Source organism: Lytechinus variegatus, chromosome 8 (assembly GCF_018143015.1).
Source record: "Lytechinus variegatus isolate NC3 chromosome 8, Lvar_3.0, whole genome shotgun sequence".
NCBI classification, from domain to species: domain Eukaryota; kingdom Metazoa; phylum Echinodermata; class Echinoidea; order Temnopleuroida; family Toxopneustidae; genus Lytechinus; species Lytechinus variegatus.
The window spans coordinates 12,761,698-12,784,579 of NC_054747.1; the positions used below are offsets into that span (position 1 = coordinate 12,761,698).

The 22,882-nt window shown below is 37.1% G+C and overlaps 1 protein-coding gene across 1 annotated transcript in view; it reads right to left on the bottom strand.

The window, feature by feature from the left end:
* Positions 1 to 20,537, bottom strand: part of LOC121420663 (sodium-coupled monocarboxylate transporter 2-like) — a 28,013-nt gene extending 7,476 nt beyond the window's left edge. Inside the window, exons 1-9 of the mRNA XM_041615326.1 lie at positions 20,055 to 20,537; positions 13,111 to 13,176; positions 12,877 to 12,928; positions 8,451 to 8,518; positions 6,601 to 6,758; positions 5,705 to 5,845; positions 3,919 to 4,048; positions 3,184 to 3,272; positions 51 to 163 (exon numbers count right to left, since the gene is read on the bottom strand). Coding sequence (XP_041471260.1) covers positions 51 to 163; positions 3,184 to 3,272; positions 3,919 to 4,048; positions 5,705 to 5,845; positions 6,601 to 6,758; positions 8,451 to 8,518; positions 12,877 to 12,928; positions 13,111 to 13,176; positions 20,055 to 20,402 — 1,165 coding nt within the window. The 5' untranslated portion in view covers positions 20,403 to 20,537. The remainder of the gene's footprint in view (positions 1 to 50; positions 164 to 3,183; positions 3,273 to 3,918; positions 4,049 to 5,704; positions 5,846 to 6,600; positions 6,759 to 8,450; positions 8,519 to 12,876; positions 12,929 to 13,110; positions 13,177 to 20,054) is intronic.
* Between the last annotated feature and the right edge of the window lie 2,345 nt (positions 20,538 to 22,882).

Consider the following 22,882-nt stretch of genomic DNA (forward strand, 5'->3'; position numbering starts at 1 on the left):
AGAAAGCGTCTAGGAAGTGCTTGCAAAAAATGTCCTGATTCGCCTCTCACCAAATCCTTTCGATATCCACGTGTACTGACTATCCTTCATGTTCGGCCAAATGCCTTTGATGACATCTTCGCCGGCTACTGCTGCGAGGGCGTTCAGACCCGATGAAATAGTACTGTGGGATAGTAATAACATTCATGCCGGTCGTTATAATATTGCGTCTCCCGATTTTTGGTCATTCCTTGACGTTAAAATTTAATCAATAAAACACAGTGTGACTTGACAATTAAACTACTAGATGAGATGGTACTGTCGAAGAGTGTCGATAACGCGATGCGGCATCAACAAATTCTATGTTCTGAACATCCGGAGACGTTTTCCAACTCATTAATCTTATGGAAAAATATTGGATGATAAACACTCAGATAATTTGAAAAAAAATATGAAAAATAACTAATGCATCCATAATTGTCTATGTAATAATTACTTCATATCAAATGCAGCAATATTTGAATAGGTGCATGGCAAGACGCTTCAATTCCAAACAAGCGTAAGTCCCAGAATCAAGCATATAGGTCCTTTGATTAAACGCAGTTTAGTAGCTGATTTACGTCCAATTGCAACTCATCTTTCTTAAACGTTCCTATTTTGGCGGGGGACTAAAGATGGATTTTTCCAATTGAACGTTAATTTCTTGCAACGCCCAGATTATTTTAAGAACGATATAGCAGTCCTAAAAATGACACAAATCTCGTTGTCATGGCGAACTCTTCATGGTAAACAGCCGATTCGTCTATTGCCAACTCGTCCAATCAATGTAGACAATATGCTGTTACAGCTAGAAGCATTACTAACTGGAATGCTTTGCCAGAGGAAGCAGTTTCTGCTACTAGTATAAATGCATTTAAATCTGTAATCGAGAGGCACCGGAAATCCCATCCATTAAAATATTCACCATACCAGAGACAACCTTACGTGACGAGGGGCAAATAAGCTTCCAGCTTTATGTCTCTACATCCAAGTAAATCCAAGTAATGACATGGTCTACCTTCATTTAGTCTAAGGTCATTCCGTCCATCAACATTTCGTCTAGCAGCCATTTGTTTCAATAACCATTTGGTCCAATAATCACTTCGTCTAATCAAAATCAGTTCGTCTATGACCATTTCGTATTATAACCTGTCGGTCTAACACCTTGTCTTTTCATTCATTTCGCCCAATGGACATTAAGTCAAATAAGACCAAAATTGTATATGGACCAAATGACAATTGGACTAACTGGTTATTAGACGAAATGGTGAGTGGACGAAATGGCAATTGGATCATATGAATAGTGGACGAATCGATGGTAGACCAAATAATCGATTGATTTGATTGATTGATTGATTTTATTTTATTTTATTTCTGCATTCTAGATAAATATGAAACATATCTACAAAGGTGATACATTTAAGTTTGACAAAACAATAAAGCAATATAGTCATAATAAAGCAATGAAAAATAAATATCAACAAGACGCACTATTCAATAAAAAGGAAATATCAGTTTAAACGAATGCAGGAGACCGCCATCGTGAGCGGTTAAGCTTGAAAATGGTGGCGGCCTCGTAAAATAATACATAATAGTAGATGAGTTGGGAATTGGACGAATTGGCACTTAGACCAATCGGAAGTAAACCTTCTTAAGGCTGCACGGGCCTAATCACAACTGGCAGGCCAAAGATATTCATTCGAGCCAACCCATTTCTCAATTTTTAAATTTGATATTGCTGATTGACAACAAGTGGAATGCCTCTGGCCGTCTCACCTGCATCACGTGGTTCAATATAGCAGCAGTGCTGACTTTGAATACTACTCTAACTTGCACAAGATGTTCAGTGATACATGGTTACTATTATGTCCACTTTTTATGAACTAGACCAATAAACTTACAGAGATATGATGGTTATTCAACAAAAAAACCCAACATGGCCAAAGTTCATTGACCTTACATGACCTTTGACCTTGATCATGTGACCTGAAACTCGAACAGGATGTTCAGTGATACTTGATTACTCTAATGTCCAAGTTTCATGAATCAGATCCATAAACTTTCAAAGTTATGATGGTAATTCAACAGATACACCCAATTCGGCCAAAGTTCATTGACCTTTGACCTTGGTCATGTGACCTGAAACGCGCACAGGATGTTCAGTGATACTTGATTACTCTAATGTCCAAGTTTAATGAACTAGACCAATAAACTTTCAAAGTTATGATGGTAATTCAACAAATACCCCGATTCGGCCAAAGTTCATTGACCCTAAATGACCTTTGACCTTAATCATGACACCTGAAACTTGCACAAAATGTTTAGTGATGCTTGATTATTATTATGTCCAAGTTTCATGAATCAGATCCATAAACTTTCAAAGTTATGATGGGAATTCAACAGATATCCCCAATTCGGCCAAAGTTCATTGACCCTAAATGACCTTTGACCTTGGTCATGTGACATGAAACTCGTGCAGGATGTTCAGTGATACTTGATTAACCTTATGTCCAAGTTTCATGAACTAGGTCCATATATTTTCTAAGTTATGATGACATTTAAAAACTTAACCTCAGGTTAAGATTTCGATGTTGATTCCTCCAACATGGTCTAAGTTCATTGACCCTAAATGACCTTTGACCTTGGTCATGTGACATGAAACTCTAATAGGATGTTCAGTAATACTTGATTAACCTTATGGCCAAGTTTTATTAACTAGGTCCATATACTTTCTAAGTTATGACGTCATTTCAAAAACTTAACCTCAGGTTAAGATTTGATGTTGACAAAAATGAATGAATATGACTGACAATCCAACACTGATTCTAGGGAGTGTCCCTACTGAACTTACTTTTTCCAAATTGGAAAGATATTTCACCACTATATTTTCACTGGCGGAAGAATTAGGGTTATTTTACTCTCTCAAGTGATGAATTTGGTCACGTCAGGTGTAGTCTTCGTAAATGCTGATTTATTTTTAAAATGAGCCGGTCGACGTACCCTTTTCTGGTCAGATATAGAATGTCAGACATTTATCCTATCCACTGGTAGAAAACATTCAACCCTTGAATTTCCTCCTTATTTTTTATGAATTCTGTTTAAGTGCCACTTTAACACACAAGTCTATGGGAAATTAATTAGGCCTGTGATACCTTATTATTTTACCTCAATGCTGCACTGAAGACTGCCGATGTAAGTAACCCCGGTAAACCTGGCATCGAACCAAACAGGTCCATGATGAAATAGGGCATCAACTGGTCCAATATGAAAATATAACATCCAGATATAAAATTTACATAAAGAGGCCATTGTTGTGATCTTTATTGATCATTCAGTTCAAAATCACTCATGGTCTAAATCATTATACAGTTACAGAGTATAACATTGGAACTCAACATCTGATTGCATCTGAGTAAATGGGCCTGCACAATCTAAAATATTACAATGTAGCAATTAAATAGATTATTATTGCAATATATTTGTTTAGAAACAAAAATAATCTGTTTGACAATATAGACGAGTAATACTCTAATAAGGGTCAATATACATAATATTGACCATTATTGATATTAAAAAAAAAGAATAATGTGTTTTAAATGATTGCGAGCAGTGGTTGTATTCGACGACTTTCTGTATCCATTTGTGTTGTTTTAGTTACCCTTCTTTCTTTCTTTCTTTCTTTCTATATACCGGTTATCATGCATATTTACTCCATCGTCAACCACCCAAAGCGAAGGAATTGTACTGGTTGCAAAAGGTTATTCAGCGCTAACCCACTGAAAAAGGGTTGTCTTTATATTTACGTTATAATGCGTTATATTGCGTTCAGCATTTTGACTAAATACTATAATTTCAGAGCTTGAGTAAGACGTAAACAGCTATTAGGCTAATGTCACAAACCTGGTCATAGCTCGCTATGGCGCCGTGAAGTTTGGGGTCACAGCCAGCATAATTAGCATACATGACCACGCCCACTATGTGAGGGAGCACCTGAACCAAGATCATACCAAACATGGCGATCCATATTGCTCTGAAAGGAAGGAAGAAAGAAAGAATGAGAACAAAGGAGATACTAGGAAGATAGTGAGAGAGGGGCGGCGTCAGAGAGAGATGGGGAGGGGGAGCGAAGGATATGGAGAGAGAGAGGGGAAGATGAAGGGGAGAGAGAGGGAGAGATAAAGGGGGAGAGAGAAGAGAGGATAAGGATTTGAAAGAGAAATAAAGAGAGAATGGGGAAGAGAGAGAGAGGGGGAGGGGGGGTAAGATAGAAAGTACAGACAGTGTAGGGAGAGGGGGCGCAAGGGAGGGGGAGATTATGAAAGGGATGGGATATAAAGGTAATATCACGAGTACTAGACTTTTATCTTAAAAGTACATAATACAGCTACTTCTTTGTGGCCCGGTGCGTTGTGGCCCAGTGGATTAGTCTTCGGACTTTGAAACAGAGGGTCGTGGGTTCGAATCCCAGCCATGGCGTAATTTCCTTCAGCAAGAAACTGATCCACAATGTGCTGTACTCAACCCAGGTGAGGTAAATGGGTACCGGTAGAAAGTAATTCCTTAAGAAGCTGTGTGCGCTATGAACGCCTAGCTTAGGTAATATAGGAGCGCCTTGAGCACCTAACAAGGTGGATATGTGCGCAATCTAAATATCCTATATTATCATTATTATTATTTTGAAGTAGAATTTGCGGGGAACTTCATAGAAGCATAAGTCCATAATTATGATAATGTATCACCAGCGACTATTCAATGAAAAAAGAAGAAATCAAAATATTCAAGTGGAACTTGTTTAGGGGCGGGCTTGGGACTTCTGAATGGTGGAGAACATGTATTTTTAAATTTTGGTACACAACAGGGTATCCACTCTAAAATCAAACACGTATTCAGTCTAAAAAAAATTAAAAGTCAGAAGAATGGGGTAGGATCAAGAGGGGATACATTCCTTTCGCTGATGGGTACATATTTTAGATCTGCACCTGGAAGGCAGCGATTTGCATAAATGATAATAATAATAATTAAACGTTTTTGTATAGCGCAAAATACACTTATAAGCAAAGTTGCATGTCTCTAAAGCGCTTTTTACAAAAGGAGTGGAGATGGAGGGGAGAGCACTGGGTTCTTACATTAATTGTTTACAAAATGGTGAATAAATGTGTTTTCAAGCTATTTCTAAACTTTTCGTATGGTTGTATATTTCTAAGATATTCTGGCAGATTATTCTATAAAATAGCAGCTGCATGTGAAATTGATCTTTCCACATATGACTTCGTCACAGTATGTGGGACCTGTACTAATGACTTTTTACTTGAACGTAGCGTTCTGTCAGGTTTATATGGTGTTAACAATTCAATGAGATACAATGGAACAAATTGATGGAAACATTGGTAAATAATCATTCCTGAGCTCCGTCTTACAAGATACAAAGGGATATATGGCAAGCCATCATTGTCATATTTTTTTTGGGGGGGAAATTTGCACGATGTCCTTTGAAATCAAAAAGATTCACACTGAATTTTCAAGAAAACGATTAATCATATCTAGGTAGTATTTTGAACAAACGTGTATTTTAAATGTTGACGTTGCTGGCTTTCCATAGTTGTGATTGATCGGATCAATCGTAACTCTTTTACGATAATTTTTTTTGTCAGGGTGAACTTTCCCTTTAATCCAGGTTATAACTCACATTCTTGCTTTCTCGATGGACCCACACGTGAGGTACCTCTGCACCTGAGCCTGATTCACGCCGAAGATACTGGTCCATGCGAAGGTTCCGCCAATCAAAATCCCCCATACCGTGTGACGTTGTGTGACGTCAGTGCTAAAACTGAAAAAAAAATGACAATCGATGTTTTTTTTCAGGCCAAGATTTTCATTGAAACTGATTGACAATGGATTGTATTTCTGTCTCGTTCGCATCGTATGTTTTTTAGAAGTAGGGAGAAATTATATAAAGAAAAGGGAAGAAAGAAAAATTAATAGTTTGAGGTCATTTACCGTCAACAAGACTAAAATCTCTATAGCTTGCTGATCGAATCTTTAAACTTCCTTTCAAGAAACTTATTATTACTATTTATCTATTATTATTATTTTTTTTTTGGGGGGAGGAGGAACATTACAGACCCTGTCCTGTTGATTCATCGATTGATTGATTGATTTGTTGATTGATAGATTGATCGATTGATTGATTAATTGATTGATCGATCGATCGATCGATCGATTGATTGACTGATTGCTTGATTGATTGATTCATTGATTGATTGATTGATTGACTGACTGATTGCTTGCTTGATTGATTGCTTGATTAATTGCTTGATTGATTGCTTGAGTGATTGCTTGATTGATTGATTGATTGAGTGAGTGAGTGATCAATACGGATTTATTTAATGTCAAGTTCAGCAATATAATTACAAAACAATGCGAAATATTGTTACAACAAAATGAACCTTCTAAAAAAGGAAAGCCCTATAAATCGAATTGTGACATGTAAATAAAAAAGTTCAAATTTTTTATTATAGCATGTTTAGTCTGATTTGACCATGAATAGACAACGCTGACCCATAATAACTCTTTCTAACTTACATCCATATGTTCATTCTATCGTCGACCGATGAAGCAATCTGCCAAGCATTGTCTATCCCACCAACCCTGAGGGCGCCCTGGATGATGACGGCGATGAACCCGACTACCATCAATGTCATCTGAAACACGTCAGTCCAAAGAACAGCTTTCATCCCTCCCTGAAGATGTGAATTAAAAAAAAATGGATTTGTACCAGCTTTGTTCATATTGATTTTTATATCAGGCCTTCAAGGACAGCAGTTTGTGTAAGTGATGAGGCGCCACCCTGAATAAATAAAACTAAAGATTAAAATGATAAATGAGTGAGTGATAAATAAATAAATAAATAAATAAATAAATAATAATAATATGCAATTTTTATATAGCGCTTAATACCAATGTTTCTAAGCGCTGCATACTATTACCCCGGCTTTAGCACGACTACCCTGATCGGGCGTATCAAGCATTCAAGGAATAAATAAATGAATAAATAAATAATAAGTGAATGTCTTTTCATAAATATATAAGTAGACAAATAAATAAATATAATAAATAAAATAAATAGATAAATAAATAAATGGATTGTCATGCAGAGTTACCATGGGCTGTGATTCTGAGGAGGGGTGTAAACAAGTAGGAGGCAGAAGTTCCCCCCCCCCCGCCCATTCCGCGTCCCCCGTTTGGTTACTCAATTTCATTTGTATGGTATTCATCAAATCATGCATCGCAGTTGCAAAGACTGAAATGCGCATGGAGATACAACATAATTATCAACAAGTGCATGTACTGTTTCATAACAGTGGAATTATTTACATTTTTGTGAGGTGGTCTGCGTGTAAGACGATCCATCGCAATAATATAATTATGCAATTTCGATGATGTGGGGTGGCTCACTCGAATTTCAAATGTTTATACAGCATCATATTGGGAGTTGCCCACCCCACCCCCTCCGAAATATCAACAGGGTTACGGAAACTGGGGGGGGGGGCTTTAGTCTCCTTAGAAATAATAATAATATGCAACATTTTATAATTGCTTAATACAAATGTTTCTAAGCGCTGCATTCTATTACCCCGGCTTCAGCACGGCTACCCGATCGGGCGCAACGAGCATTCAAGGAATTCCTTCCGACCGGGTACCCATATACTATACCTGGGTTAAGAGTGGCAAATGTAGATAAACGCCTTGCCAAAGGACGTTAGTGCTGCGGTGGGATTTGAACCCCGGACCTTGTGGTTCAATGTCCGAAGACTTATCCACTGAGCCACAACACCTCTACATCTAAAAAAACGTTTAAAAAGCGCAAACATTAAACAACCCGATTGCGAATTTTCATGGCCAGCTCCTCCTCTCCTATCAAAACCGTTCCGCGCCTCATGCCACAAATCAGCACGAAACTGCCCCCCCCCCCATGGGCAGCTGTATAATGTACATAACTTTCCTCCGAAAATAGCTTGTGCCCCGTTTTCAAAGTTTTTGTTTCCACAATGATAATTTTGTTTAAGCATATGGAAAAAATGAAGACAGGTAGATTTCTTTTACACCCAATGATAGGGTAGTACAAAACGACAATTTAGTTTCTCATAAGAATATTGCAATAAGTCAGAATAAAAAATCATGTTTTTTCTCGGAATGGTCCAAAGTGGACCTAGCCCCTTTTGCAACTAAACTCTTGATATATCGACTGCAATCTGTTTCCTTCTTTTTTGAGAGAGAGAGGAGGGGGGGGGGGTGGCATGGATATTTTAAGGAATATAAATAACAAAACATTAAAAAACAACACAAACACAAACGCCAATTCAAATAACCGCAGACCAATATACTTCTATGATTTTAATTTGCGAAATTGATTTTTTTTATATCATACTTACTATTGTGGTATAAAGCGTACAGACAATACCGATAGCGAAAACCGATCCCCATAGATTTAGTCCTGTCACTGTGTGTGTGTATTTCAATAAAGAACAAAATCACATTATTAAAGGACAAGTTAAGTTAACAAAAAAGGTAATTTAAATGAAACGAAAAAAAAAATCCAACAGGCATGACACTGAAAATTTCGTCAAAATCGGGTGTAAAATAAGACTGAAATATCACTCAATTTCACATCCTGTTCGGTAAGAAAATGAGGCGACTTATGACGTCATCCACTCACTATTTCCTTTGTATTTTATTAAACGAAATACCATATTTTCTCACCATTGCCATGTGAAACGATGTTTTATTCCTCCTTGAACAGGTGGATTAGCAGCGTGTAATGCTATATGTCAAGTTGGTCCTTATTGCCAACTCTGTAAAGAATGAAATATTGTATCATTCAAACAATAAAACACTAAAGAAATGGTGAGTGAAGAACATCATCGACTGTCCCATTTGCATGCCACTTGTGAATATAACTATTTTGTACTAAATAAATAAGCGAAACTTTCTTATTTTACATGCGATTTCGGTGGGTTTGTTATAGCGTCATGATTCTTTGATTTTTCTCAATTATATTCAAATCTACCTTTAATGCACATAAAATCATGGGAATATGCGCATATATTCTTCATTAAATCGTCCACTACAGATCCTCATGATTCGATTGTCCTTCCTCGGTTCTGATTTAGTAGGGGCCACGGAATGGCTTTGAAGGGGTCAAAGTGCTAAATACCAAAATGGCAATTTTCGTGTTTTTGTACACGTGTACTGAAAAATTGGGATAGGGCCGGACCCCCTCCCCAGTGGCGGACTGTGACCCGGAGGAGACAAAGCATTGGAGGGGCACTGTATTGTTTGTGAACAATGCTCTGCCCCTCAATGCCTTGTCTCCTCCGGGTCACTGTCCGCCACTGCCCCCAACCTATTCCCACCCCTAACGATGCCGACTCATTCCAACAAGATCCAGGTCAGGGTGTAAAAAAATTAGTCATATCATCACCCCAAGCATGCTTGAAATAGATTTTATTTATTTTTTTAATTATTTTAATACATTCAATGAAAACATTTTCCCAATTTCGAGGCCCCATTAGCCTAGTGAGCGTCACTATGCATTATGTGGCTTGTGAAAACACTTTAATAATAATAATAATCCGCTTTTATATAGCGCTTAATCCATCGGAACGACGTTTCTTAGCGCTTTACAGATATATTATTACCCCGGTCATCGGATTCAATCAGTCATTCCCGCACACAATGTGTGCACATCCTCCACTCCCTGGGGAGTATTCCAGTCAGTCGCCTGTGAGGCGCACACAATACTGGACAAGCTACAATGACTTTCACATCCTACTATTAATAATAATAATTAACATCATTTATATAGCGCTTGTCATAAAGAATGTCTCCAAGCACTATGATCACCATGAACCTGACAATAATAGAATAAATACAGCTGCTTGAAAAAAATCATTTCGATATTGAATGTTGAGCCGTAAACAATGACATCAAGGTCAATAAAAATATTTGTGCGATTATGTTTTCTGTTATATCAAAAGAACTGCCAAAGCCAAAGGTCATAAGCAATAACTTTGATGCATTACGGAAAATATTATTTTGTCGGGATTTTTTTTCTCCAGAGATGATATGGCGAGAACCCATGGAGCTTAATAAAACTTTCCTTTAAAAAGATGGACTGAATTGAATTTTGATGGAATGTTAGGAAAATACAATCCTGGGAATCCATATAGAGCAACAGGTGGCATATTAAAGAAAAAAAATATTACTTTACATCAACATGAAACACGGCATGATGTTCAGAATAATGCTCTTTCTAAAATGGCCAATTGAAAATGAATGAAAATAATAGCAGGGTATTTTTAACTTTCTCATTCTGAAGGCCCATGTTACACAGGGAGAATTAATCAATCAAAACTATGAAAATCCAATCTAGAATCTCATTGTTCAAATCATTTTCAACATAATTATATTTGTATTATTTAGTCTTGGACATTTTTAATCAAAGTGTTAGGATATTTTTAATTTTGGTCATAAGTGATCATCTCTTGAAAATGTTGTGATTGATCCCAGGGGCGGATCCAGGATTTTCAAAAGGGAGGGGGGCATTTTTTGGGAGGAAAATTCTGACAAGCCCCCCCCCCCCCCCCCTCCCCAAAAAAGGTTTTCAGCCACAAATTAAGGATATTTCGTACCGAAAAAAATTGACAACCTCAAAAAGGTCATCAATTTCAAATGGCTTTTTCTTCTCAAATGGGGGGGGGGGGGGCACATGCCCCTTGTGCTCTCTTCTATGCCCACCCCCCTCCTCTGGATCCGCGCCTGATTGGTCCAATCAATCACAACTATGAGAAACCAACCGTGGAAGTGCCTAGAATTTAAAATCGTTTAATGTTCAAGTCTATCAACATTCCCATTATATTTGATTATCCTACAAGTGCACACCTAGTTACCAATAATGCATAATGCATACAGCATTTCCATTATATTTGAAAGCAGGATAAAAGAGCACTTTAGATTAAATGACTTGCTCATGGACTGAGGTGCCGCGGCCGGGGATCGAAACCCGGACTTTCCATGTATACATATATATAGCCAGCCATCTTAGACCACTCGGTCACGGCACCTCCCCTATCATCCTATTGGTAAATCAGTCAGTGTTTTAACTCGGGTGTTGAAATTAACACCATTTGGTGTGGAGGAGAGGACCACGACCTCCCGGCACGACCTAAGGTGATGAAATTAAACTGGGGCGGTATTGTGACAATTAAACCTATGTTGAGACCTAGGCCCTGTCTTACAAAGAGTTTCGATTGATCCAATCAATCGCAACTATGGAAAGCCAGCAAAGTAAACATATAAAATGCATGTTTTTAAACAAAAATCTAGATATGAATGTATATCCATAAATCCATAAATTAATTGAACTCTTGATGGCAGAAAGAAATTATGACACTAATGGATTTCCATAGAGTTACGATTGATTGGAGCAATCAGTTCTCTTTGCAAAACGGGGACCTAGTCTAGACTACAATTTTAAACCACACCTCTATCATGTCTATGGAATGATTGGCTTCATAATTTGTCGTTGTTCGTGGTAATCAAAATAATGAATGGCTTCCACCCTGGGTCTATACCCTTCCCTAAACCTAACATAAAACCCTATTGCAAACCCTGACCCTTCGTCTTAAGGCCGGAGCAATAGTCGCAGTAGCCCCATCCCCCGGGGTGCGGCAGTCAAATATATTGCTGTACACATGCGTGACCCCCCCCCCATAAAAAAAAAACACGTTTAAAGTGGTGGACGCGGGACGCGCGTGCACTCGTTAAGGATATAAAAAACACCGATTTTCAAGAAAAAGGGTGGTTCCGAAAGACTGGTCAATGCGGGCTCAAACGTATTTACGGTAATGTTTTTTTCCAAATCCTTTTTATAATGACTAGCCGAACGTGTTTAGGGTATGTTTTACCCCCAAGTATTCCCCCCAGGGTCATGTTCTGGCGACAACTTGTTTAGGGGCCAAAATGTGTAAATATATTAAGCCCGTGAAGAACTTGTTTAGGGGGGTATTTTGCACACAGAGAAACAACTCGTTTAGGATCGAGCCGAGGTGTTTGGAAATAATTTGGTCACGCATGTGTATATTAATACATTTGACTGCTCCCTCCCCCCCCCCTCCCCCCCGGGCAAATGTCACGTCACCGTGAAGATGCACACCGCCATGTCGACCTGTCACCAGAATCTGTTTTGTGTCACTGATCAGTATTGGACGGTTACACTTCGTAATTCCGAAACACGTAAATTGCCTATACCTCGATGTTCGTTAATCCGAAAACGTAAAAGGGTTCGTTAATCCGAACGTTTGTGGCGTTATTCCAAAGGTTCGATAATCCGAAAACGGAATAAGGTCCGATGTTCCGAAGGTTCGTTAATCCGAAAACGAAATAAGGTTCGTTGTTCCGAAGGTTCGATAATCCGAAAACGGAATAAGGTTCGATGTTCCGAAGGTTCGTAAGTCCAAAAACGAAATAAGGTTCGTTAATCATTTAGTTTTCGGACTAAAGAACCTTCAAAATTACGAACCTCATTTCGTTTACGGACTAGCGAACCTTCGGAAATACGAACCTTCGGAATATCCGAACCTTCGGAATAACGAAGCTTTGGAATTACGAATGTATGCGGTATTGGACATGGATAATGATTTTTGTTGAATAGATTGCATGTACACATATAAATATAATCTTCTAAATTCAATTCAAATTCAAAAGTTTATTGATATAGAATCCTGACATTGAAGGATCATCTTCAAAAAAAAATCAAAAGCATCTAATGAAATGATAATTTTTCGTAATATAACTTACCAGCATTAAGAGCCAAGGAGGGTGCGTATAGAACAATACCAAGGTAAAAAATCTATATATATAAAAGGTAAGATGGGATAATTGTTATTATCATTATTGTTATTATTATTATGATTATTATTATTGCTATCAATTTTATCATCATTATTATTGTCATTAATCGAAAAAATGCCAGTGCCCCAATTAAAATCCTGAATCTTCATCATCTTAGAATTCGATTAATATTCTACTCACCATGTAGAGAAAGAATATTCCCATCCCAAGATATCGAGCGAAGCGATTGAACCGTAACTCTAAGTACTGAAAGAAAATATGATGCAAGATTATTGGGATTATATCGGATAATAATGGCTGTAAAGAATCGATATTATTGATATATATATATGTTTTATTTGCTAAACAAAACAAATAAAGCAAATCATAGAATAAGCAACAGAACGAAAATAATAATAGCAAAATGAATTGAACAGCAAAACCAAAACAAATATGAGAAATCTTATGGTAAACTGTAAAAACTGTCGGGTGTTAAAACTGACACCAATTGGTGTTAATAGTATACCATACCCTGAGGTGTTAAAATTATACCCTAGAGAGTAACAACTAAAGGTGTTGTAATAACACCTATGGGTTTAAAACTAACACCACCAATTTAACACCGGAGTAAAACAACTGGTGTGGTCCTCTATGTACACCGGTTAACACCACAGTTTTTTCTGTGTAATTACACGGAATAACCAAAGATCATATTTAACAGAAATATATAAAAAGTAAAGTGAAATAGTACCTGACATGGGTCATAGCAAATTATTCTGAATTATAGGGTTGTGTTATCTAACAGGGGTTGTTATTTACAAATAAAAGCTGAAGAAGCTAGGCCAGGGCCGAAATCTTGACAAGATTATAGTGTATACTTTGCTTCATCCTTGATTCTACTCTACACTTCACACATATAGTCACAACTCTCTCTTTAAATTTTATATATATATATAAATATATATAATAATGTAAGGGGGCAATCAGCAAAACGAGTAGTGCATGTACTCATCATTATTGAAGTTAAACTTGGTAGACAGAAATAACAACGAGTGAATATATATATATATATATATATATATACATGTGTGTAAAATTATAATACATGTACAACAGCTTTGGCAACTCTTTTTTATTTAAATATTGTAAAGAAATGGATGAAGAGAACAATGGTAGGCGTAGCTTAAATCAAGGTTCCCCAGAGCTATCTACCCTTTGGAAAAATTGGTGATGCCGAAAAAAATGTCTCTGCCGGGAATCGAACCCGGCCCCCAGCTTTGAACGCCGGTGCCTTAACCACTAGACGACAGAGACGGGTTAGTGGTTAGGGCGAGCCCGATCCGATTGACCGTCAGATAGACAGATTTTCGACACTATATACCAATTATAATTTCCTTTGTCGGGTGAAGGTGGGTTTAGAACAATGACAAGCCGCCATGCCTCAGCCTCATTGTTCTTCATCCAGTTCTTTACACAATACTTAAAACAAAAGAGTTGCCAAAGCTGTTGTACATGTATAGCTTCACACACACACACACACCTATATATATGTGTGGCGTCGCGCGATAACCAGACTATTGGTGAGAGACAATAAATGCGCTAGGACGTCATTTAAATACGCGTGTCATCAAACTTTTGTCTGGCGCGCGTCGCGAGGAAAAACAAAACAAACAACCCGCGGGAAATAAAAAAAAATGTCAGGCGCATTTTTATTTTTCAGAACAGTGGATATTTGCTCGATAAATTTGGTGGCGGGTTGGGATATATGTTGATTGGATGTAATTCCCCTGGCTCAAACTCATGAAGGTAAGTTGAATTATGTTGCAGATTGAGTTGTTTTGTTAGATTCATTGATAATTGTGATGCGAGGAATATGGCAACTTAACACTTGAATGTGAATTTTGTGTTGCGTACTTATGTGGATCGATCGAGAGAGAGCTTTTTAGGAACTTCAAATTACATGCGACTGCTGAAGCGATTCACAGTATTTGTCCGGGCCTTTGACGGCCTTATTAAGATCTAACTTATGTCTGCCTAGGCTATCAACTAGATCTGCACCAACTTAGATAGTCCGTCGTTTCATACTTGTATGTAGCGACGGACTATCTAAGTAGGTGCGGACGGGCTATGTTACACATTTGTATGTAACATAGCCATTTAAGTTAAATCTATCACATGCAATAAGTTTGTAAAAATATATATTAAAAAAAATCAAAATTGGACAAGGAGTAAAAAAGCCATGATAATTTAAAGATATGGATTATTTCGGTGAAACAGTTCTATGCATGATTTTTTATGAATTTACTTGACAAACTTATGCAAAGATGTTCCAACTTGAATGTTATTTTGTATATCATTACATGAAATTATGTTTGTTCTATTTTCCGCCTCCAAGACTAGATATTAATGAATGCAAAAAGGGTGATTTATCATTCACACACGTATGACAAAATAAATAAGTATGATTTTATGTTTTGACATAAGAAAAAATAAAGTAGGGATGTGACATCATCAGCCCATCTAGCGAATATTTATTAAGACGTGCTTATATTGCATGAAAAACCCTTTTAGATCTAGTTATCAGATTTTGATGAAATTTGCAGCATTTGCTTGTTGTATCTTAGTACGTTTGATGAGATCATTTTAAGATCGAAGTATCCTTTTTAATTATGGATATTTTCAAATCCCCTTCCAAAACAAATTCTTATTTGTCGGACTTCTGATTTTAATTTTTTTTCAGAGGGGGTGGGGTTCATTTGTATGAGGTTTACCAAAACTGTGCAAATGATATCGAAATTATAACTAGAAAACAGATTGTCACAATTTATAAGAAATTTATTCAAAAATAACAATATATATATCTATTTTTTTTTTGGGGGGGGGTTATTTCTTATTTTTTCTACCATCTAGTCGAGCTACATTACATGAGGTTCGCCAACTTTCTACACAAAATCATTCAATGTTTAAAAAAGAAATATTTTTGAAAATAAAAGAAATATATATTTTTTAAAGTCTTTTTTAAAAATAAACTTCAACTCTGAAAATTTGTTAACTAATTGGCCTTTATTTCGTTATGTGAAGCATGTTAAAGGCACATCATGGATCTACAGAGCAACTGTATTAGTGCAGTGAGGACAAGGCATCTCAGAACCACAATGCAGCTGACATCCGCCATTCAATTTTTCTTTTACCCAACAATAGTTTAATCTTATTATTTTTGGTAGAAAAATATGACATCAGCGAGTACTTCCACCATTATTAGAAATACAAATAACATTTACACACAGTCAAAGAGTGAAATGTTAAATATCATGTTGTTGATAAATGTCCATGAATCATGAAGAAATAAGAGTGTAATGTGACTGTCTTTATAACACATTAATATCGGTGAACTTTTCAATTGCATTCATCAAACATGCAGATTCGAGTCATCGGAACGTGGCATTTTTAAGACCGGGACATGAAGAAAGCAAACAATGCAGAGGACGAAAATTATCCCTTTTGGTGACCCTGCTGACATACTCTCTCAGATACTCCCATATATATGAACTGGATTTTCCAAATAGAAGGAATAGGATATATGGAAAGATCTTAGATGATGACAAGGCACCTCGGCCTCCTCGGTTGGGGAGGAAATGGAAAAATAAATACATGTTTTATCTTTGTCCCAAACAAACTCTATGAAATTTTTCGATTAAAAAACATTAAACTTAATTTATAACGTTTGCTGACCCATTAGAAGGATGTCATTGTAAAAAATTGAAATGTGGTAAGTTTGCTACTGTATTAAGGAGTGTGTAATAATACTAAAGGCACACACTAAGGAGAGATTGTCGTGTTTAATATCCTTTTTAGTGCAAATTTGGACAGTGGAGAGCGATGCACATCCCTGAGTTTTCCTAATACTGCTGCATAGAAAAGAGTAAATGTATGTAGTCTCTTCCATATCAAGAATTAACCTCTGAAATTATATTTTTATTCAAGCATTAGATGTTTACAACGCATTTCATTCACACGTGTACAGAGTGTAGCATAGAAAAGAAGATTATGTATTTGTGATTATTTGTTAGTTATAATACCTGTCGTTTTAATATGTGGAGACAAGTTTTTATGCAATTTTTTTTTCTTTTTAAACGAAGTGCCAAAAAATCATAATCCTTCAGTGATCCATATAATTTGGCACTAATTTGTGAAATATATTTCCATGACTGCCCCATCCCTAAAAAGAAACCAACTGTGGCCCATTTCAAGAAATGTTGGTAATTATGATCCCTTGCTCGAATGAAAACTACCATGAAAACAGTGAAACTTCTGCTTCCTGATTCGCTCGTTCAATGAAAGTTGATATTTCGTCAAGAGTTGCTGTCATATTAAACCTTTTATGAAATGTACCTCGCATCAGCTTTATTGCCACATAAAAGAACTTGGTTTTGCAAAATTGAATTTTGTTTGTGTTTATTTTCCAAAGCTTAAGCATGATTTTTTTTTTAGATTTTACTTTGCGAGAAAGTAAAGTATGGACAAACAGCAAGGTAGTGTCTCTTTTTTTTGGGGGGGGGAGGGGGCTTATGGGCAGGGACGAATCTAGTAGGGTAGAGGTGGGCTGGGGCTTTGGCCCCACTTATTTTTACCTAGAACGCATGTATAAACATGTAAAAAAATACCAAATTCGTTTGCATGGACAGCCCCCTCCCATTTTCGAAAATATTCTGCGGCGTATGTGGGGGTGGGCACCCCCCAAAAAAAATAATGATAAGCTGTCCCCCCCAAAAAAAAAGAATTCAGATAAATAATCCAACCCCATCTGCCCCTGGTCATTGGATCTGGTGATCTCCTCCCATGTTAAAACTACGCGCTATGACGAATGTAGTATGACAAATGGTCTCCATAAGGGTTTTTTGCATATAATGTGAGTGTGTGGGTTCTAGTGTGGGTGTGGTTGAATATGCATAATAATTTGTTTTATTGTATTCGCCTCGGTGTGTATGTATGAAATTATGTCTGCACTACAAAGATCACCTCGCCTAGGCCAGGTATGTTGGGCGTTACAAGAGAACCAACATTTCCCTATCATGAAAAGATGAATAATATGCCAGACTACCATGACTACCCTTACAGCCAGGCAGGGGGGGGTACCCCTGATTCAATTGGCCATATCTCTAATTTAAACATGAATTAGACTCTAATATTTTGTATACACATTGTACATGTGTCCAGGTACCAGAAAACATAAAAACACCGAAATCCAAAATTTCACCTATAATACCCATTTTCCCAGGATGGCTCACATATATATTCAGGTGCTCTGCCTTCATGATAAAAGAATAGGATCATTGGGAGGTGTTTGTTGATGTATCTTCTCTTAATAGGGTATTTTCACACTTAATACGCTATGCAACTAATCCATTTGAAAATGCAAGTAAAATAACGATGAGGTTTTTTGTCGAAAGCTGGTGGAATGGGACAGCAGATATAGTCCGAAGGTTTGCAACGGACGAAAAATTGCAAATGTGTGGTTTGTGTCCTGAGACTCCTAGAAGACATTTGTTACATGATTCACCGATTTTCGACAAAGGCTGCATGTTTTTGTCAATGGAGCATAATTATGCTGGACATATTTATATCTTAATAAATAGAGTAAAACTCACAGAGCAAAATGCTGAAAACTTGATCAAAATCGGATCACAAATAACAAAGTTATTGAATTTTAAAGATTTGCATTATTCCGGTGAAACAGTTCTAGACATGTCTTAATGAATGTTCATTAGATGGGCTGATGATGTCATATCCCCACATGTTCTTTTGTATTTTATGAAATTAGGTTCATTCAAAAACTTTCTACCAAGAACTGAAAAAATAATGGATTGGCAACTGATTAAGTGCATTAGTTTTTTTATTGCCGCAACTTATTTCATCATAATGGAGACACATCATTTACAAATGTATGAAAAAAATTAAACATTAAAGATTTCATGTAATAACTTAAGAAAAAGGAAAGTGGGGATGTGACATCATCAGCCCACCTATGTTTTAGTTTCTTTGTCTTCTTAATTCTCTCTCTCTTTCTCTCTCATTTTCTTTCAAAGTATGAATATTATTCAAGTCTTATAATGTATAACAAGTATTTTGACATGGTTCATACATACAATGGTGATGAAGGTTTTTTTCAAATGATCAACATTCAATTGAGAAAAGTATTTTGTTATGACTAATTGATATTTCTACAATATAGGCAAACGGTGAAAACACAACAGAGCGTTGTGACATGCGCCTATAAATCACTATGTGGGGAAGTTACAAATTGATGCAGAGGTTCGAGACCTCACGTCTTTCGGATGGTGACGCTAAAGGTCGGTCCCAGACGTAAATAATCATATCTGATTGATACACGTCTGACAAAACTCAAATACACACACGATGAAATCATGGAAGTGCAAAATGTGGGTTTAAACGAACACGAATTCCGTCTTCCTTTTTTTTTCTCACTGGTGCACGCGTCAACTATTATCAGGTGCAGAGGAGACTGTTGTTGTCATGTAACTTTTTCTTTTGCAAAGAAGACATCATAGGTCAAATAAATTTGCGGTACACTGTCTTTTTTTGGTACAATGTCAATTGTTGTTTGCTCGATCATGGGTGGATATTATGTGCTGTACAGACTGCATCATATAAATGCATGATATGTCGTTCATCAATAATAGTTATGATTAAATCATGATGAAATAGAGTGAAATAGACGTCGACAATCTTTACTTTCATTTTTGTTTTCCGGGTCCCGTCGCACAAAAGTTAGCGATTGATCGTACGCTTGATTTTCACGATTAATTGTACATTGTAGTCAATGGAATCAATCGTAGAAAAATGTTCTATGATCATTGCTAAGTTTTGTGTTACGGGCCCCGGGAAGGCGCTTAACTGTCAATATGACTGCATATGGGTGCATTAAAAACTCTTAAAAATTAACTGCATTATAGGTGCAAATTCAACAGTTGTTTTATGTACTGTTGCTGCTATCACCATCTCTACCATTAACGTTTGTGTCTTTTGATAACATGAATATTTGTTAATAATATCACTCTTTTTAGATATATTAAAAGTAAGGTATAATGTGATTAAAAACATTTAAAAGATAAAGAAGTACGAACCTCATTAGAACTCGTTATACCTAACCGATAGAACGTCGGCATGAATAGAAGCATCGTGATGATGGATGCAAAGACACTGGCCAGCCAGAACCAACTATGCATGATACCATGAACATAGTTTTCGGCTGGTGTTCCGAGGAAGGTGATCGCTGAGATGAAACTAGCCACCAAGGAGAGGGCCACAGGAATCGGGTGCATGTTACGATTGGCCATCAAGAATTCCTCAGCCGTCTTCTGCTTCCCACCAGCGCAGGCCTGGTAGAAACCTATGCCCAGAGATAAGGCGAGCATGGCGCTCAGGACTCCGTAATCCGCCCCAGAAAACGTCTTAATATCCGGCTCTGACATGATATTGAGAGATTCCTTCTGGTTTAGATATCTTCCAAACTGTTTTATCAAGCTAATTAATTGCAGAATCCGAAGCGTTATATATAGCTCAATTTTAACCGAGGTTCGGCCAAAGTCAAGGTTTGTGCCATATGCATATCCTTCCCGGCATCCGCGCGCTCTGAACTAACCATGAATCCCAACCTCATCAACGTTTGCTTGGTTTTACGACATTTAAAAAATTACCCCGACAGGTTGATTGCACTTTCTTGTTCAAATTACAAAAACTGCTCTCTATAGATATCGCCATTTCCTCTCTATCCATACAGCCAAAATTCTTGTCAAAAGCACAGAGCTCGACCCTGAACTTGTTTTGAAAGTGATCAACATTAATTACTAGTCTTGTTTACGAAAGGAATCTGTTGCAAAGTTATCAATGTACCAAAATACATGTTTCATTTTTGGTTAGGTTGATGTCACCACCCTTTTTCCCGATTTTGTTTGAGGCGATATAGGCCTATACAGTGCGTATCAAAAGAAAGTTTAAACTTTGAAAAAGCCCTGGGAATTCAAAAATATGCAACATGTGGGTAATTTTTTCACATATAATTATGGGTTTGGGTCTCATCTATCAAATGAAAGTAAAAGTTTTGACAGAATGTTACACTTGAGTGAGCACTGTCCATTTTTGTAAAGCTCGCAGAAATCTGTTTGCGCAGAAATGCTTGTTTCCACGCTGTGTCAAGGGGAAAGGGCGAAATCAAACTTATATTACCCTGCGAAGCATTTCTCATAAATTTCCCTTGCACTTTTAGCCAATTGAAATGAAACAGATACATTCAAGCATTTTGTAAGAATTTTGCCGCCCAAATTTTAACCCTTAGTGAGCACAATCTTTACCCTTTTTGTGCCAGCTGGATCTGAGGACATAACTGAATGTGAACAAAAGTTTATATCAGCCATCTCCAGCACTTTTCACTAAGTTTTTATCATTTAAAGTGGCTTTACATTTCATTTTTCATTTAATACTTGTTTCTGCACACTTTTCCCAAGCTTGGCAATGATTAACAATATGAAAATCAAGCCTAAGCCATTTCATGTAAATCACAGCTCAGTGTAAAGCAAATATCGTCACGATAGACTCGGTGTGTGGGGAAGTGGGGTGGGGCGCAATGCCCTCTTCGAAGTGTTTTGGGCAAGGAAACAAGTTTAAAAAGGTTAAAGATATCTTCAAATCAATTTTGATAGCTAAATTCCACGTGTTCTTCATGATTAAGGTTTACTTTTATTCGCATAACTATTTCAAAGTTCTGCGCAAATCATTTTTCACCAACTTTTCAAAAGTACGTGGTGCTCACTCAAGCGGAAATATTTTTCGACAGTTATATCGTCATTTGCTTAAATGGATCTGTATACCAATGCTAAAATGTGGAAAAATCATCAGGATATTACAAATATATAATTTTACAGGATTTTTTCTAAGTGTAAACTTTTTTGATACGCACTGTATATCTGAACTTAGATTTAGTGAAGCCCCTGATAGATGTTTCATGATAATCCCTTCCGTGTTTCAATATTATGTCACTGGCTTGGGAACGATTTCTAAAGAGCCGGTTTAGGTCAAAGCTCTACATTTTTTTTAATTTTGAGCATATACCAACCCCCCCCCCCGGGGGGCACTTCCATTCACGAGTGGATACCATGCGCGACCATGGGGTCTCGAAAAGCACCCTAAACACGCAATTTCCATAATCTGAAAATGCACCCCTTAACAAGTATTGGCGTGCCGTGAAACCCTACCCTTAACAAGTATTGGAAACAAAACGATACTCTTGGCAAATATTCCCTGAAATGAACCCCTAAACAAGTACAGGAATGTTTTATTGTTACGGGTCCTTCGGTCGTCGGCTTTACCTTATTCGGTTTAGTACGACCCAACCTCGCGCAAATCGGACTCTAAACACGAAGTGTTGGGGCAAAAAGGACATCCTTTATAAAACATTTTAATTTTGTTTGATCATTCCCGCCAATTCGACCCTAAACACGTAATCTTCCTAGCGAATTAGATACCCTTTTTTCATTATTTTTGTGTTTTTGACACCCTTATCACGTTACGTACGTAACGTGCCCTATCGTGAAAAGGACATCCTTTTTACGTGTTTTTTTGGTCGCGCATGGTATCCACTCGTCAATGTAAGTGCCCCCGGGCCCGAAACACGTATTTTTTCATTGACATGATTAACGATGGGATTTCATTGCACATAAAAAAGATTGGGCATTATATATGACCAATGTTATATTTTTGGTGGACATTTTGACCAACTCTTGAGGCCTTGTTGCATAACAAATTTGCAATAAGAGTTTAAAAGTACTTCAATACTTCAATCGGATTGGCTGGTATGGAAATTGTGCAATTCTCATTATAGCAAGTGTTTATACACAGCAAAAACTGTGGTGTTAACCGGTGTACATAGAGGACCACACCAGTTATTTTACACCGG